The sequence below is a fragment of the Vipera ursinii genome (assembly GCF_947247035.1).
Source record: "Vipera ursinii genome assembly, chromosome: 1".
Lineage (NCBI taxonomy): Eukaryota > Metazoa > Chordata > Lepidosauria > Squamata > Viperidae > Vipera > Vipera ursinii.
Window position 1 is genome coordinate 93,956,523 of NC_139512.1, and position 19,888 is coordinate 93,976,410.

General features: G+C 34.9%; 1 protein-coding gene across 3 annotated transcripts in view; it reads right to left on the reverse strand.

Moving 5' to 3' along the window:
* Window positions 1-19,888, reverse strand: part of WT1 (WT1 transcription factor) — a gene marked incomplete at both ends in the record, with an annotated part of 50,298 nt that overhangs the window by 9,402 nt on the left and 21,008 nt on the right. For 2 of the 3 annotated variants that reach the window (XM_083379922.1, XM_083379921.1), the window contains 3 exons: window positions 1,454-1,604; window positions 2,308-2,410; window positions 15,283-15,360. In XM_083379922.1, coding sequence (XP_083236048.1) covers window positions 1,454-1,604; window positions 2,308-2,410; window positions 15,283-15,360 — 332 coding nt within the window. The remainder of the gene's footprint in view (window positions 1-1,453; window positions 1,605-2,307; window positions 2,411-15,282; window positions 15,361-19,888) is intronic. The other variant, XM_083379923.1, reaches the window with a different exon arrangement.

Consider the following 19,888-nt stretch of genomic DNA (forward strand, 5'->3'; position numbering starts at 1 on the left):
AGATAATCTCTTACAAAAATTTTATCTTCAAATGATGAGTTACTGTATTCAGTTTGTTTACAACTGAGTTTTGCTGGGAAGAAAAAGCTCATTGCAACTAAGTATCACTTTATGTGTTTTTAAAAAATCGTCCAGTCATATATCACTTGCAGACTAATAAATCATTTTTGTTACTTCATTAATGATGGGTGAAAGTGGGTACAATATTATTGATAAAGATTTTTAAAAATACATTATTTTGACTGTTCCAAGAAAAGAGTATCTTTTTATATCTGGGTCGACAGTATTAATACTTTGGAGGGCACTTAGTAAACAACCATAAACTGAGATGTCAGCAAAATTTGTGCTGAAGCAGTGATAAGCACTGATACAAATTCCAGCTTTGTGCATCAGAGTTCCATAGATAGTAACGCTATGTAAAATAACAATTTGCAGGAAGTGCAATGAATCAGTTATTTTATAAGGGGAAATCTTATGACCCACTCCATTTTCTTCTTTTTAAAAAAAACAACCAAAACATTAATTGCTATTCAGCTGTTCCATTTCTCCACCCTATAAAATTCGAAGCTACATACTTAAGAACCATACACTAAGAGAATATTATAATTATAGCTAATATTATCCACTCATTTAGAATGATGGATTAATCCCTTTTTTTTAAAAAAAATCCTGAGGTACCCAAAAGATTAGAGGATATATTATGATACATACTTCTGTAAATTATACCTCGCTTCACTGCGATCTGTAAAGTTTTATATATACATGTAGTTCTGTCCTGATTTTAGGGCCACATCTTTTTATAACATTCAAATGTGAAATTACCGGTAGTCCTCAAATTGCAATCCCAATTGAACTTCAAATTTCCAATGCTAAGCAAAATGGTTGTTAAGTGAGTTTTGCCCCATATTACAACCTTTCTTCCCACAGTTGTTAAACTGAATCACTGCAGTTGTTATCATGGTAACATGGTCCTTAAGTGAATCCAGCTTCCCCATTGACTTCGCAAGTTGTAAGGTCACAAAAGGTAATCACATGACTGGGAACACTGCAACTGTCATAAAGACATGCCAGTTGCCAAGCATTCAAATTTCGATCAAGTGACCATGTTGTGTGTGTGTGTGTGTGTGTGTGTGTGTGTGTGTGTGCTGCAACAGTAATGGTCACAAATCACTTTTTTCAATGCCATTTTAACTTTGCACAGACACTAAATAAATGGTTGTAAGTCAAGGACTACCTATATATAATTATCCCTCTGAGTCTTTTTGTGAAAGGAGCTCCACACACCACATTTTCATTAGTACATGACACCACTGAAGTAACAGGTTAGCAATTCTACTGCCAGAGGCTCCCAGAATGCTCAGTCCTAGAAAGGCCACGAAAAGCTTCCATTACCACAGGACACTGGATGTGGCAACTATTTCAGAGAAACTATGCACTCCATGTAGATACTTACCAGTGTGTTTTCTACCATGCATCTGCAAATGGGACAGTTTAAAATATCGCTTGTTACAGCCAGGATACACGCACATAAAAGGTCGCTTTTCATTTGTGTCACTTGCTGATCTAACAATTGTTGGAGCCACTCCAGACATCCGCCGCACATCCTATGACGGCATAAAGAAGAGGGTTTTACATACAATATATTCTGGGCTCATTAGAGAACTGTAGAAACTATAGGGCAGGGGTGTCCAACTTCAGCAACTTTTAAGACTTCCCTAGCCAGGATGGCTAGCTGGGGAATTCTGGGAGTTGAAGTCCACAAGTCGTAAAGTTGCCAAGGTTGGGCACACACTCACACACACACACACACACACACACACTGCTATAGTGCAACAAGACTTCTTACAGTCATTTAAGTTTCCCCAAACTATAGGTAACAGCAAATCGTGACATTGTTATTTGTTCCATGTCACAAAGGAAATTATAATACAGTTTTCCATAATCCCAAAGGCTGTAGTAGGGTTTCACAAGAGAAAATGCTTGGTCCTTTATTTTTACCTCACATTCATTTTCTGCTTGGCAGAAGGCCCTCCAGGTATTGGACTACAACAACACCCATAAATCCCCACCGTGATTTTTATCCAATGTTGCTTGGGAATCATGGGAATTGTAACTCGATATGGATGGAAGATTTCTCAGCAAAAGGGAGCAAATTAGAATTTGTCAGAAATAGACATTTTCCATTTAGTTAGTATATAGCGAACACTATATTCTAATAAAAAGAAAATATAGTGTTTCCTTGCTATTATCAAAGCAACCAGGTAATCAGTCCCAAATTACAGTATATACTTTGCTTAATATACTCACTTGAATTCCTCTAAAAACTCCATGGGTATGTATTCTGTACTGGGCCCCACAGCTGTATAACATAGGGGCTGTGTGATTATCACTTTCATATCCGGTTGCATGGCTGAAAATAAAAAGAGGTCAAAGGTTGGAAATTAAACTTAATTCCTAAACCTTATTAGAAAAATGTTTGCAATATTTCTTCATTTATGCTAAAACCATTTCAAAACATTTCAACAGTTTTAAAGTTCAAACATCCTATGCAGAAAAATACCCTGATTTTGCTAAAAACTTGGGCTGCAAAGAAAGAATGTAAGTTTGGTTCACCTATACTTACAATGACCATATGTTCTTTGTTATAAAGGACAGTCTGTAGGAGATGACCAGGCTGAGCCCAAGGGAGGGGTCAATGCGTCATCAGTCTTGAGTCCCTTCGTGCCCAAAGAAACCTAAGTCCAGCCTACCTTGAATATCATTGGTTCTTATCTACCGCTGCCAATTGGCTTTGACCATTAGTAGTTCAGATTCTTGTAGAGTGCTTAACCTTGTAATAAAACTTTGTGTTCATTTGAACTGCTGGGTTTCCTGATTTCTCACACTTGACCCAGTCCTTTATTTCAGAAAGCTGTCCTTTAGTTTTATTTATTTTTTTGAAAAACTCAACTTTTGTCTTTTATTTTGGTCATTTTACTTGTCTTGTATAAATGGTACCACTTAATGCACCATTAAGTGGAAATTGAAAAATGTGGAAATTGAATTGTCTTTTAAATAGTTTAGATATTTTTTTAGAATATTTAGAATAGTCAAGTTTTTCCTGTTTTTGTTCTTTAATTTTCCTTCATTAAGCAAAGTTATAGATATAAACAATTAATATTTTTTATCCTTATGAAACTCTTTCAGCCTTGCCCCCTTTTCAGGTTTGTCCTTTATTTTTTCCAAGAAAATATGGTCATGGTAACTTATATTTTAACAACTGAATACTGAAACAATTTTTTTAAACAATAGCAAAAACAGAGCCACAAAAAGTAATGTTCCATATGTGCAGGTTACTTATCAGTTAAATGCCAAGTTGGTAATTACTAATATCTTTGGAATTAGCAAAATGCCTCAGGTTTCACATTAAGTGCAGTGGGCTTTTGTCAGCACCTCATGACTCAGATATAAGCAGATAGGACAGAGAAAGTGATGACATTTACAAGAAGAGCAGAACTGTAGGCACAGGATAGGGTTACAAATCAGCGTCCTAACTATTTTATTCATACATCAGCTTAGAAGATGAATTGTGGTTTAACCTTTAGCCAAATCAACAACCAGAAGGAACTATTCCTGATAGAAATCAATGATCTCTTTTATTTCCAGCGAGGCAACAACTACATAAAATTATTTTATTTTACTTTTGAGATTTTAAATTCAAGGGTAGAAATCTGTTCACATTATTAATGTGTGTTCTGCAATTCTCCCCAAATTTCAAATAATCATGATCATTATAAGAATTTATGGTGGCCTAGATCCAGAAATGTTAAACATCAATGAAGTTAGTAAAATAAAACAAAACTTTGGATGACATCAAGATGATCAACCGATAAACAAGAGTTGTAATTATGGATCACTTCGCATTAGTGCTTCATTTTCATTCCTCCTGCTGCATAGTATTTTGCTACGATTTGGGTTAGAAGGGATTTGAAGTCTGAAAAAAGTATATTCATATGAAAGTCATCTGTTTTCCTTGTGGAGGAAACTAGGATAAAATGTAAATGTTGTGGATGTCCCTGTGGATGCCATAGTACAGGGGTGTCAAACTCAATTTCATTGAGGGCCACATCAGCATTGCGGTTGCCCTCAAGGGGCCGGGTGGGTATGGCCAGGGTGGGCGTGGCCTATTGGGTGTGCGTGGCTAGAGTGCGTATGGCCTACTGGGTGGGTGTGGCCAGCTCTACATCGTTCGCATCAAGGGTGCCTATGGGGGCCTGGGCAGGAGTGGGACAGATCTGAGGGTCTCTGACAGAAGGAGGGTCTCTGGGCCAGGGCCAAGGCAGTGGGGGCCGTTCCCGCACTGTTTCCAGGATGGCTTCGCTGGCCACATGAAACCACGTTGCGGGCCGGATCCGGCCCCCGGGCCTTGTGTTTGACATGTCTGCCATAGTAAAATAACACATGTAGAACTGTTTCAATATCCATGGATATTGAAATTGAACAAGATATTGAAATCCTATCGGAATATAGAAATATTGAAGTCCCATGGGCAAACATGGTTTTTGTATGAGATCCTAGAATAGTTTTCTTGTAATAGTAATAGTTTTCTTGTAATAGTACCCAATAGTACCCAATAGTACCTTAACTTCCTTTTATGCTAAGCTATTTACCTTCCATCTTGACCATCCAGGTCTTGATTGTCCTAAAGGTGCTTTTCAAAAAGTAACTGGGATTTCTTGGGGTTTGTTTGTTTGTTTGTTTGTTTGTTTCTGAGAACGTTTGAAGAAAAATGCTTTTCAAGCTTTGTGGGTGAGAAGTGAATTGAAAACGCTGAAGAAGCGCATAGAACTGAAGAAGCTTTTTGAATGAGAAGCGAAACACTCTCTAGAAAAAAAAATCAAGAAAGTCCAGTTGCCTTTTGAAAAGCACCTTTGGGACTTCCATCTGAATACCATTTAGCCTCTGCAGAAGTATACCTTTGGCATGATCATACCCTCAGGGATCGCCTTGCTAACCTCCGTGTCTTTTGTTTTTCTTCTGTGACATTGAATTTCAAATAGTTGAGGTACATTTTTTCTTCAACTAAAAGTCAAAGTCTCTTAGAATAGGGGAAAAGTGCTATTTCAATTGCCTTTTTTCAATTACATATGATTTACCTTGTATAATCACTGATAAGCCAAGAATTTTAAGTGCCAAAATATACTTTAAATATTGGGTTCAGCTTATCTGCAGATGGGCTTATACATGCATGTGTACAGTGTAAGAATTATTTACCCTGAAATGAGATCAGAACTTTGGGTTCAAATGGGATTTGGCTCCATTTGAGTTGCAGCCTCATAAGATGGCAGGCATACTGTTGAAATTACTGAAATGGGTGAAGAGTTAAAACTTTTATTCAGCCAACTTTGTTAAGTTGGTTCAGCGTATGGTTTTAAGTCACACAGAGCTCCTCTTTAACTAGGAACTATGTGACTATTCCAAAATCCTAACAGAGAAATCTTAAATTATGTCAAAGCATTAAACTCTGTTATACCCCAAATTCTATTGTTTACGGTCACGAATGACAAAGTAGAATCATTTTATTTTTATTTTTTTATCTACAGCTTGTTTAAAATCAGTTCTATTACAGGGAATGGAATGGAATAGAATGGACATTTTTATCCATTAACTTTATCTTTAATATTAGCCAGACAACTGTCTAAATCTCTCACGGATGAGGGGCAGGGCAATGACATGTGGACCTTATAATCCTTCACAAGGTAGGAAGAATCCACCACTGATGTCTGTTCCAAATAAACAGAACTGGATAAGATTTATGGAGTTGAATTTGTCTTAGACATATCAGTTGATTTAATAATTTCCAGAGCCAAACTCTCCATAGAAAAGTAATAATTGAACAATACCACTACGTGAAAGTAACAGTTAACAATTTGCACTAAATCAGCCTAAGTGTTCCATCTTAAATAAACTTTTTAGAGGCATCACCAATTTAAAACAGCTAGTACATTCAAATATGCGTGAGTCATGGTTAAAGTCTCATAAAAAAGAAACTGATTAAGTGCCAGAACAAATTATTTTTATAATGCTAATATAACATGCTCCCAGTTCTGATATTTAGCGCCAAGTGAAAAGGAGAAAGACAGAAAGACAGAAAGAATGAAAGAAAGAAAGAAAGGAAGGAAGGAAGGAAGGAAGGAAGGAAGGAAGGAAGGAAGGAAGGAAGGAGGGAGGGAGGGAGGGAGGGAGGGAGGGAGGAAGGAAGGAAGGAAGGAAGGAAGGAAGGAAGGAAGGAAGGGAGGGGAGAGAAAGACAAAAGAAAGAAAGAAAGAAAGAAAGAAAGAAAGAAAGAAAGAAAGAAAGAAAGAAAGAAAGGAAGGAAGGAAGGAAGGAAGGAGGGAGGGAGGGAGGGAGGAAGGAAGGAAGGAAGGAAGGAAGGAAGGAAGGAAGGAAGGAAGGAAGGAAGGAAGGAAGGAAGGAAGGAAGGAAGAGGAGAGAAAGACAAAAGAAAGAAAGAAAGAAAGAAAGAAAGAAAGAAAGAAAGAAAGAAAGAAAGAAAGAAAGAAAGAAAGAAAGAAAGAATATCAATACGTACACATGTCCTAGCAATCAATGAATATACAAGAAGGAAACAAAAAACAATACCTGAAAAATGTCAAATAAAGGCTATTTAGCTATCTGAAAATCCCTTAAAAACCCTTCTAGTCAAGGCAGAATGTATTAAATTAATTAATCATAATGTTATATAGTTTGTATATAAGTGGTAAAACAGAATATAATGTGTGATGAAAAACAGAGCAGCTCTGAAGACTCAATTTAGTGTGGTTTTTAAAAAAAATCTTGAAAGATTAATTTCTAATCTGAAAAGTATGAAACTTTCAATTACTTCATTACACCACTGTTATTTTTGTTACGCTGGCAAAATTTGTATGATTCATAGCCTACATTCCCAAGTTAATAAAGCTACACTAAGCATTTCTGAAGAACACAGTGACAAGTTAGCAAACATCAGCATGAAACATGAATACAGAACAATTCATCATAATCAGACTTGAATATTTTAAAAATAGTTGGGGGGTGGGTGGGGGTGGGAAGAGTTTACATAGAACAGACCCTACATTAAGCTATAACATTTTAAAGAAGAAATTGGCATGCTTGCATATAGAAATAGCCAAAAATATGAGGCACAGGAAAAATGCCATTTTGGTTTAGAAACAAATGAAGAGGAGTTTCTTTTCACCAGTTTACTTAAGATATTTCTTATTGGAATACGTGAAAATATCCATCATCTTTTTTTTAAAAAAATATATAACTATTAAAGCAGCTAAATTAGATTCTGGGGGGGGGCAATATGCTGACTCTAAACTGCTTTAGAGAGTTCTGTAAAGCACTATTGCTATTAAAATGGGTTAGGATTTTTAAAAAAAGTATTTGATGAAGTATCCTCATTGGTTAAGATCAGCGTTGTACCCTTTGCCTTTGCCTACAGAGTCAGGGTTAGGATGCTCTTACAGTATATCCATTCATTTTTAGTAGCTTTAAGCATGTGAGAGGATTACATAAAATTAATCCAATATTGTTTTTGTTTTCATTCAGATAGTGGGGTAAATTTGAGGAGGAAGGAGTTTTAGGTAAATTTGTTGCCTTGAGTTATTTACAAAAATATTAAAAGTGAGATTAAAATAAATAAATAAATAAATAAATAAATAAATAAATAAATAAATAAATAAATGGCCTTTCCTACTGATACAGGTTGTCCTCTCCTGTTGAAGACCCACATCACCATTCCATTCTCATTCCATTCCTTCACATTAATCCTCATAGACAGTTCTGGATACTAAGGGCCCCAGTGACAAGGTAGTGGCGAAGGCGGTTATTGTATGAGAGTTCTTTTCATGCATCTAAGGGTGCAAACCATGGTTATTGCGACACTTGTTACTTTTAGGCTTACTGGCTCTGCAGCTGTGCCCTGATTCAACTTGAATTATATTCAGACTTCCAATAAAATTGAATGCTTCATTGTACTGCCTACTGATAGTTTTGGTGATCCTGTGTTCTCACACAATGCTCATCACAATACTCATCAAGTGTATTGATTTGCAGCAGCAGCCAAAAAAGCTAATACAATCCTGGGTTGCATAAACAGAGGCATAGAATCAAGATCATGCGAAGTATTGTTGTTAGTTGCAAAGTCGTGTCCGACCCATCGCAACCCCATGGACAACGTTCCTCCAGGCCTTCCTGTCTTCTACCATCTTCTGGAATCCATTTAGGTTCACGCCTACTGCTTCAGTGACTCCATCCAGCCACCTCATTCTCTGTCGTCCCCTTCTTCTCTTGCCCTCAATCTTTCCCAGCATTAGCTTCTTCTCCAGTGAGTCCTTCCTTCTCATTAGGTGGCCAAAGTATTTGAGTTTCAACTTCAGGATCTGGCCTTCTAAAGAGCAGTCAGGGTTGATCTCCTCTAGGATTGACCGGTTTGATCGCCTTGCAGTCCAAGGGACTCGCAGGAGTCTTCTCCAGCACCATAGTTCAAAGTATTAGTACCGCTTTATAAAACCCTGGTTAGACCATACCTGGAATACTGCAACCAATTTTGGTCACCATACTACAAAAAAGAGGTTGAGACCTTGGAAAAAGTTCAGAGAAAAGCAACTAAGATGATCAAAGGCCTGGAGACTAAAATACATTAAGAACGGCTGCAGGAAATAGGGATGACATGATAGCAGTATTCCAGTATTTGAGAGGCTGCCACAAAGAAGAGGGGGTCAAATTATTTTCAAATTTTTAAAATTAAGAAAGGCATTTATAAAGAATAGAAATTCCATCAATAAAAATATATAAATGTATTTGCAGATGGATTTTTATGATTCCTAGTTTCTTTTGATGTGCAGCACAGAGGAGAAGTTGATTAATATGGTGAGAAATATAATGAATAACAATTGATGGGTGGGAAATTTCTCTGAGAATAACAGATTGCTTTCAGTTGTTTGAGACAGTTGCTTAGCTACCATTAAATTTTTAAGTCACCAGTCAAAAATCTTTTCTTTTGAAAGAATTTTTGTTTTGTTTTTAATGTAATGGTTACTAGAACATGTTCTATAAATTATAAATAATAAGGATTCATACATATATTTTTGTCAATAACAGATAAGGATAATAAGGATTCATACATATATTTTTGTCAATAATTTTTGATGCAATTGATTTAAATAAGAACTGCAAACATTACTTAGTATCAAGAATACTTAGCATTTTACAGAACTAGTGTCTGCTTAGTGTTTACTCAGTTCTCCATCATGCACCACAAATATGTATTTCTTCATTGTAAATTGGACTGTTCAAATGGCCGTCTACCTTCCCAACAATTGATAAAAATTGTACTGCTATTCATTTTGAAAATAAATGTTTGAGAAAAGATGCCTTTGGGTCTATGAGAGGGTCATGAGGCATTTGATATATAGTGTGCAGAAATAATGGCAGCAAAAAGATAGTGAAAACTATATTTTCTGCTTACAACTGATGGCTGTCCACTTTTTTTGTAACCCATTTGCAGACACAGATGGCCACCAAGTAGGGAAAGACTTTTAAAACATGATTTATGTATGAGAAGGTTTTTACTGAACCCTATATTAAAAAAGTGAGCAAGTATATAAAAGATATCAGTTCTGGAGGGGGAAAAATAAACTCCATATTTCAGTATAAAGGAAGATGCCAATGTTCAAAAACTACTTCAAAAATAAAGGAAAATGCCTGAAATACTAAAATCCTGGGACTCCTTGATAAGCAGTCTATCAATGTCTTTTAAAAGATGTTTATCTTTGCAAACTAGCTTATGACCATGACAGCTGAAATTGAAGGCATTGTGTATTATAACTCTCTTCACCAGAGAAGATAGATAACTGTTTTGGCATATATTACAAGCAATGAGATTATATTTAGTAGTGATTTTTCACAGATTCTATAATCTTGGCATATGCCAAAATATTTAAATTTGCTTCTCCATAGATAGTTAATCTTAATTTAATCTTCTCTCTGCCTTTTTCCTCCCAGGCATCCTAGGTATCATCAGCATTAAGTGTCAGCATTTACAGAAGCTGGAATACCTTTTATTTTCTCCATTATTTTTAAATTCTTTTATTTAATACAAGAGGCACAGATCTTTGAAAAACAATTATCTTCCTTTCATTTAAAAATGTTAAGTACCTTGCAGAACTAATACAGGGATTATATGTAAGAGTAGCAGAACTATCAATACTTTCTTCCTATTTGGTTGTTCTAAAAAGATAATAAATCAAATCCTCATAGTGCATGTGCTCTGTAAAAGATAGCAAGAATATATGAACAGCAGCATTATATTGTCCATGGATGTGCACAGAGGGGGGAGGAAGGAAAGCGCAATGCAGTGTTGTTATCAAAGCCGTGACTGAAAGTGGCACAGTTTCAGATGTTCCACTTACCATTTTGCAGATTTTGACCCCCTGAAAATGCCAGTGGCACTGTCACAACTCAAAAAACCCTGAAGGAAGGGTATCAGAAGCCTTGCCAACATCTAGCACAAAGACAATTTGACTTGCACAGTTCCCAGCAAGCCATTCACCGTGAAACAGTCAACACTTGGTCTTCTCTTTTTTCTCCATCAAAATTTAATTATATGAACAATAGATAACCAGACAGGTACATTATCCAAAACCATAATTGGCTTAATAATGATTTCCCAAATAAGCTGCAACTGGATGACTTCATAAACCCCTTTAAGTTAAATTGGGAACAAGCGCCATGCTCATTATTTATTACAATTATGTTCATCACAAGTGTCATTCATATTTTATCATTATGTGGTTACAGTATTATAATATGCACTACATGAAACTGTGTCTGAACACCACCCTTCAGATAACCCCAATCTAATCTAAATATTCTGCCCTGTTCGAAATGGCCTTTGAAATAAAGAACTGCAGCCTTACTAGTGATATGCAGGTTCCTTTCCTGCAGAAAGTAATGGGTGCCACATTTTTTTTTATTTTTACATAAAAATTGAAGTAAGCAGGCCTTTCTATAGAGTATAGTTCATAGTCAACAAGGATATATCCAGTGTCTTCTGTGACTGGTGCTCCACAAAAAACGCACAGTCTTTCTTCAAATGGAACTTCATGAAACTTCCCCTATCTTTCCATGGAGTCCAGTTGTTTGAAACGAGCTTTAGAAAAAGCTCTTCTGTGAAGTTGAGGCATGTACAGTTGCTAAACATTTTTATAACTGGGAGGATTTATCTTACTGGAAATAAATACTAAAAATGTGAAACAAACATTGCCATAAATACATTAATAATATGGCCCTGGGTTGTTGTTGTTGTTTTAAAAAAGTGATCATTTCTACAGTATATTTGCCAGTATGCATTTATTATGATTAAACCTCCTTTCAGAATTGGACATTTCTTTATAAAAATCTGCTCCATATCATTTTGAAATATTTTGTAGTTTTGTATTTTAACTTTTTTAAATAATAAAAATAAAATATTTCAAAACAAAAAATCTGCTCCATATCAGTACACTGCCCAGAATAAAATTGTATTATCTTTCTGCTGACAATTATATTTGCAATTACCTTTATTTTCCCATTTGGTTCAAGCTTTATATAAAACAAAGAATACGATCCAGAACAGCTCCCACATACTGTCCTCAAATATTTCACCTATCATGCAGCTTCCTCAAAAAGAACTTCCTGCTTCCAGGGTAACAGGAAACATTTCTGGACAAGAAGTGATTTGTCTGAAGTCCACTCCCTATAGAAGCGACATTTGAGGGATCAAAGCTCTTTAGGGAGGAAGCTGAGGAAAATGGGAGGGAATAGGAAAGTATATGCCAAAGCAGTGAGAATGGTGAGAATTCAAGGTATTAAAAGGATAAATGGTGTAAAGAAAATAAAGAACTTAGAGAAAGATTAACATAAAATTGGGAAGGAAGTTGAGGGTGCAGCATCATCACTGTTCCAAAAAGAGGCTTTGATGTGTCCTATTGTACTGTAAACTATCTCATCTACCCTGCACCTTTCAAGATTAAATAAACCTTAGATAAACCCCTTCACCTTCCATTTCCCACCTCCCCTACAGTATTTCTGTATCAGTTGCCAGGCAAAAAAAATGAAGTGGGAAGAATTTTCCCAAGCTTTGGAAAAATGAGAACTTTGTCTCCAGATGTAATCTAAACTGCTGGACCTGGACAGCCTTGAATCCTCAATTTTCAACCTAAACTAGAGTTAGTCTAAGCTAAGCTAAGGTTCTATCATTTAGACTTTTCACATGAAATCCCTGGTTTTACTTTCCCTGCTTGTTATCTCTCTAGGATGCTGCCATTACAACTATACTTAGGATAACACATCTATTTTCCCTTCATTTCTAAAAAAAAATAGTTCCTGGATTAGGGATGTGCTGACTCTTAAAACAGCGAAGAAAAATGTTTTAAGGTGGATCAAGCTTTGAGCTAGGTATAGTGCAGAACATGACCAGTCAGTGAATATGTGCTTCAGTCAGGATATTATCTTTGCATTATAGTTTCCCAAGTCCCAATGCAAAAAAATTGGAAGGAAAGAAAGCAAGTGAATAAACATAATGCAGGCAAATGACTCTCTGCCCAAGGCCTTATGGGTAATGTTCTTGTCTTTTGATTTTTTTTTCTGGACCTTCCTTTTTAATAATGCCATTATTGATTTGAGTTTTTTGCTTTACTGTTTCATTCCTGAGCCACCTAGAGTCATAAAAGACTGGAGCAGCATGTAGATTAAATAAATAGAAACCAGTGTTTTAAATGTGCTGATAAGGTGATACCAGAACAGCTGTTTTCAAGGAAAATATCTGAGTATCATCTCACAAATATATTGCAGAAAAGTCATCATTTAGCATGATCTAAAATGGACATCAGTCTTTCATTTAAGTAAACTGTTATTATTATGTGCTTCTCTTATCTGCTAGAACAGAGATATGGGAATGTTCTCCTTTATTCACCTATTTCTTTTTCATTATTATTATTAAAGAGTTTTACAAAAACAAAATTTTACAATATATCCCCAAATCCCCCCCACCCCAAACCTGCCCACTTCCCCCCCCCCACTTCCCAGAGCTAAATACAGGATTATAGTTACAATAATCATATTCTAAATAAAAATTATGCATAATATACAATTAACCAAATTCATAATGTGCTTTAACTCCCCTTTAACATAACTACAAACAACGTACCAATAACAATATCCCACTGAAATCTACTCATAAGCTAAATGGAACTTTTTAGTCCCATATTTGTTCTGAATATAATTTATCCATCTCCTCCAAACTGAAATATATCTTTCCTGTGAATGATCTTTCAAATAAGCAGAAATCTTAGACATTTCTTCAAGATTCGAAACTTTAAACACCCATTCTTCTATAGTGGGCAAACTATCCTTCTTCCAATATTGTCCCACCAGTGCTGCTGTTATCATATTCAACATCAAGTTAGTTTCTTTAACATCACAATCTACAACAATACCCAATAAAAACAATTGCGGAGAAAACTTTATCTTTCTCTTAAAAATCTTTTGAATGTTCCTATTCACCTATTTCTTGATCATGCTTTTATTAATTGCCCACTTGGCCATGTCTTGCATTTCTTTCTATTTTTCAATCTCAGTTCATGCTTTGAGCAGCATAGGCCAATAAGGGCTAGTGGATCATATATCATTAGGCAACATGGAGAAGCTGTGGCATAAAAAGAAACAGATACTGGTAGACTGTAAATTTGGGGAGTAAATAAAGAGATGAGTTACTACAGGATAGAAAGTTAATTATGTTTTAGAACTGGGAGAGGTAACAAGTTTTGAGGAATATAGATCTACACAACGCTGTTATTGGAAGTGAAATGTTGGTAATGATGTTCTGAATCAAAAGGGGTTAAAATCAGTGTGCTTCTTTGGCAGGAAATCTCCTAGCAAAGTTAGGTCCCTGTCACTAGCCACTGGTGAATTATTTGGGACCAGTTAAGGTACCAGTATGGCAAGGATACAAACATTGTTACAGATATGTAACTCATCCTACTATGAGGAAGTGGCAGGAATTCGTTCATTCATTCATTCAATTTATATGGTCACCCAGTTTATTAGAGCAACTTTAGTGGCTAACCACAGATAAAAACTGAATACAAAATGAACAACAATAACGCAAAAACATGTAGTGCAGATAGGTAAAACCCAATCAACAATAAATTAACAACTCTTCATGAAGTCCAATTAACCTCCTGATTCACATGCCCAGAAAAATATCTAGTTTTTAAAGCTACCACGCTAAATCATGCTACAAAGAACCTTTTCATACAAAGTGGTGTAAGAGATCAATGAAAGAGGTGTGAATAGGTAGTCGACTTTTCATATTGAAATATAATGCAATATTAAAATATCACCCCAAAATCATGAAAAGTGGTAGTGAGAGCAAATATTTCAGTTTTAATTATTAATATGGTATATATTGATAAATACAACCAACACAAACAAAAAATTCTTTGGGATCCTCCATAATTTTTAAAAGTAGAAAGGGATCCCGAGGAGAAAAAGTTTTAAAAACACTGTTTTAAGGGAACTAAAGAGAAGGCCATCTCATGCTGTGTTTTAATGGCTGTTTTTATTCTGAGCTGTTTGTTTTGTCTGTGTATTTGATGCAAAGCTCAAAGGTCAAGATGCATATACTTAAGGATGGGTTTGTATAATAATATCACAGACTGCAAATAATAATTTTTCCATCATCATGATTTGCCATGAGTACATACAGCTGGAAAACTACAAAAAAACAAAATAGTCAGATTATTAATCTATATCACCCCCAGGAAGCCTTGGAAATATAAAAATTATGGAATTTATTTCTGAACATAGTTTATATAAAATTGCATGGTAGGTCAATAGCCACTTAAAATCAATTGCATCATCTTGTTATTCTCCAATAAAATGATTACATTATTATAGCAACATAATTAAGATAAGTAAGATACTAAAAACAAATGGAATATAATGCTCTAGTATAGTCTCAAAAATGTGAGCTTCAAAGAAGATATTGGTATCTGATAGAAAATATTGTTTTTGTGTCCTTTCATTGTCTTAAGAAAATTGAATAAATTTAGTAATATTGAGCATAAAAATATTTTATAAAATTAAAAATGCCCAATATAATCAGTGACAAATCTCTTTGAGGATTTATTATTTCCGTGTTTTACTTGTAATAAAAAGTAATTTATAATTCTTCATAAATCTATGGTGTAAGATTTAAAAAAATAGCAATCTTACCCCTTAAGTGTGGATCCCAAGTTCATTTGGTTCCATGTCATGCATTCAAGTTGAGAAGTCATTTGGTATATATTGTCACTGTTATGAAAATATTTCCAGTTAGTACTAAAATTATATAATCTACTTCAAATAGTTCACAGAGAAGTAACATTATTTCCTTTTTCGAAACAAAAATCAAAAAGCAATCTAAAGCAATAAAGTAGATATACTTTGTAAATTTGTACACAAATTTATAAAAATAATTTATAGTTCATAAATTTTAGAGAAACAAGATAAGAGTGAAAAAGGAGAAAATATCATGAGAAGATCTACTATGGAGATTTGGAGTTTTCAAAAGGCCCACAAAATGATTGATAGAGAGATGATAGATAGACCCAAAGATACTACCCTGGTTTAAAATATCTGTAACTTGTGGAAGCCCTGTTTAAATCCAGTATTTTGTTTATGACCATATACAGATTATTCTACCTTTTTACAACTCTTTGTAAGTTACATTACTGAAAGATTGTGAATTTGTATTAAGTGTTTCATTATCACGTGGTCAGCCCAGTTGGTGGTAGAATACCATCTTCTTATCATCTTTACTATCTCCTCCTATTATGATGATGATTACTCTGTTGCTCTGTATGTAGACAGAGCTTCTGCACTGGAGACAAATTCCTTGTATGTCTAATCATACTTGGCCAAATAAAATATTCTAATATTTTCTACTTTTATTAAATTGAATACAACTGTAAAATTATTTCTGTAATTTTACTTCCAAGAAGTAAGAACTATAACTGGTTTCATTGTTTCTCAATATGTAATATCATTCCTTGTTTTGGAAGAACAAATTGTTAAAAGATTCATCAAAAACTGTGTTACATAAGTAATTATCTGATTTAGCTAATCTGACACAATATAATATAATATCATCAGAAAATTATTAGTGCTAGTCAAAGAGGAGCAAGAAGAATTTAGATTTCTTTTTCTTGAATACTTTTTCCATATTACAATAGTTAAGACTCTTCTCTTTTTCTGTCTTTTTCATTTTTTCTCAACAGGCTGACTTCTTCTACAACTCTAGCTGAATATGTCCCTCAATCACAAATACATTTTAGGCAGATGCTCAAATTACCCAGATAGATACTCATAGCACATCATTACAAACATTGGAGAAGACAAATTATCATTTGAAAAATCTCCCTTTATATCATGACCTTTTCCAGAAAAAATGTTTTGCTGGCTAAGAAGTGAATTAAACATATTTACAAACTTCTAAATAAATACTCTGTCTAGATAAAAAAAGAATATCATTTCTGTATGTGTGCATGTATACTCTCTACTAGTTTGTATCACGCTCTTAATTATGAGACAAAATCTTTCTGTAAAAACTTTAATGTGTTCAATATTTCCTAAAAAAACATACTTACATGAATCATCCATTTATTGTAAATTCATCTACCTTGTTTTCTGAATTAGAAGCAAAACATAGCAAAATATGTTTTAAATCATTTTCTCTACAGCGATCTGGAGTGTAAATTTTGCCAAAATATTTTTACACACACACACACACACACACACACACACACACCTGAAGAAAATAAAGTTAGATGATTTAAATTGCAAGGTATGTGTAATACTATTTATCATTTCCTCAGCATACAATTATTCATTAGAGTGTCCAAATTACTATTATGTGACTACAATGACCTGCATATCAGCTCAGAAATTGTTAAGACACTCCTGCAGTTTTCTTTTTGCCACAGAAGCTCGTGCTGGTCTGTGCCATCACATTTTACAATTCCATGCATTCTTCTTGTAATGCTGATGTAATTAATTCCTCAAGGGCCTTGATTTTTATTAGAAATGCCAGACCTTGCATTTACAGCAGGAGATTTTCCTTTAATTTTATTTCATTTGACAGTTCATTTATAAGAGCCTCCTCCACAAAATCTCTTTTTTTTTAATTTGCTATTTCATCAAGTCATACACTTACTCATCTTGTCATCAACAAAAAGACACAAAAATTGCCGGGCCTGAGAAGAGAGCTAGAACTTGAACATTACTGGGGGATAACTTTTTACTTATAGTAATAGAAAACCAAATTTGATGTAATCTTCTTAAAGCACACTGTTATGTATTTATATAGATTGGGCGTGGAGAAGTGGAACAAATAAATTAGAAAATCGAATAAAGTTCAATTCAGTAATAAATTGCACTGCAGATAGTCTTTGACTTAAAAGCAGTCCATTAGAGAGTACCCAAAAGGAAATGGCAACCCAGTTTCAAAGTTCCATGGTCACATGATTGTGTCTTGGGCATTCGGCAACCAACCCACACTTACAGCCATTTTCAGGGCCTCCACAGTCATGTGACCATGATTTACAACTATTTTGCCATTAACTGGCATTTACTTCCAGCTTTTGGCGAAAAATGTTCCATAGCAAGCAAGTTAACTTAATGATTGCCACAAAAAAGGTTGTAAAATCAGATCTGATCATTGGTGACCCACCTTATAACATTATGACTTACAACTGTAATTGCCAAGGCTCAATTAATGTTATAACTTGAGGACTGCCTGTATAAAAAGAAACCATAGATATCTGTAGGATCAAAGTCAATACCCATCTAGTGTTCATTTTCAGACCACCTAGCTAGATGCTCCTTGGGTCACAAAAGTAACTGAAAAGTAGCCAAGACCATAGCCAGGTTCAGACATTGAGCTAAGCCAGTTTTTACATATGATTCTAGTATTCTATGAAAGGAATGCCCTAAATGTTCTCCATGACCATACATTCAGTTTTAGCTTTTTCTCATGAGGGAATTGCTACCTCTGTCATCATTCTGGATGATGTTTCCTTCAGACCTTCCTGCTCTCTAATATTATGAATTAATGGCAACACCTATAAAGTTTCCCAGCATTCAATCATTCAAAAGCTGAGAAATGCAGTTCACCGTGCAATCAATGCAAATTATCTGTCAGTATGAATTTCAGCACAGAGAAACTATTTGGTGACAGATGTAATCTAAGCCATTAGAAAAACAAAAGGTTGTATACTAATTTTAACTTTTCCTTTACACTGCAGACTTCACATTGTTCACAAATATTTTGGGTCTTGTCCGAAATATTTCTTAAGTGTATCCTGTTGGAAGTTCTGCAAACGTGCCTCTTGTCATTCTCATGAAAATCCACTGTGTATTATGTTAGGAGGCTTCATTGTTTGTATTTTAATTAGTAACCTTTACCTAAGGCCAAATATTATGAAAGATGCCAAAATCAGATCAGTACTTACCTCTTAAAAGAAAAACAGTTGTTGGAATGTTCAGGTTACATCAGGCAAGCCAACAGAGAGAGAGAGGGAGAAAAGGAGGTGATTCATCTGTCACATTTATGAATCGCTGCTTGGCGTCCTCTCCTCGAAGCTAAGTGTTTTAGGTGCTGCATATGGAGTGCTGCATACATTTGTGTTTCGTGCACCATTGTGCATACCTGGCAGAAATCTTGATTCATTTGTTTGTATGTGAAATATGGCATGAATGTGTGACTCTGTCTGCATTTCAGAAAATTTTCAAGGAAGTTTCCTTTAGTGTGGTCATGAAACATGCTAACGTGCAGACTTGCATGTGAAACAATGATTCTATGCAGGGCTTTTTTTGTCATAGAATGCCCAGAACGGAGTTCCGGCACCTTTTTTGGATGGAACCTTGTAGGGTAAGCAAGGCAGGTTGTATGATGTGTGTGAGTTCTGACACTTTTTTTTTTTACAAAAAAAAGCACTGATTCTATGTATATGCTGTTGCAGGCGAGTGTTTCTGCTTGTGACATTTTGCACCTGAATTTATAACATCCTTTTTGATACATTACTACTTTCAGAATTTGCTTTTAACCCTGTACAGCCTACTTCCATATTTTCATTAACTCATTTTATGTTTTCGAGAAGGCAGAAAGTGTCATTGAAAGGTTGGAAGGGCTGTTGGGGAACAATCTCATCAAACTGTCTTAAAATAAATGGATGTTTTTTGTGAATGGTGTATCATAGCAGCCATCTAATGAGATAAGCCAACATATATTTTCAAGATTCCACATAGGCCCACCAGCTCCCAAAGGTTGGAGATCACTGGGTTCAGAGGCATAATCCATTTTTTTGAGATAATGTATAGCTATCATGACTGATGGTACTACCAAAATTTTCTGCATTTTAATAATCTCCAAGCATGTCCAGTTCACCAAAACAAAAATTATATAGACTCCGTGTCTCTATATCTATATCTCACTTTTAGGGAGACATTCCATATATTTACTGCAAATAGCACATAGTGCAACTGTTGATACATTGCCTCATTAGGACTGTGGTGTTATTTTTTTTTCTCAGGAACAGAAAATGTTGCTATTGTTGTTATAAGGGCAGACTTGATTTAAAAAAATAATATCTTTTTTTAAAAAACAGGAACAATTGCAGTTTTGAAAGATGCAGATAATGCTTGTCCTTTTTTCAAAAGAGTAATAGAATTCCAAACATCTGCTTACTCAAAATTTATCTTAAATTAAGATGTGCTATATTTGAATGATCATTATGATTATTATTTAAATGCTTAAGTGATAGAATAGACTGACTGAGGTTCA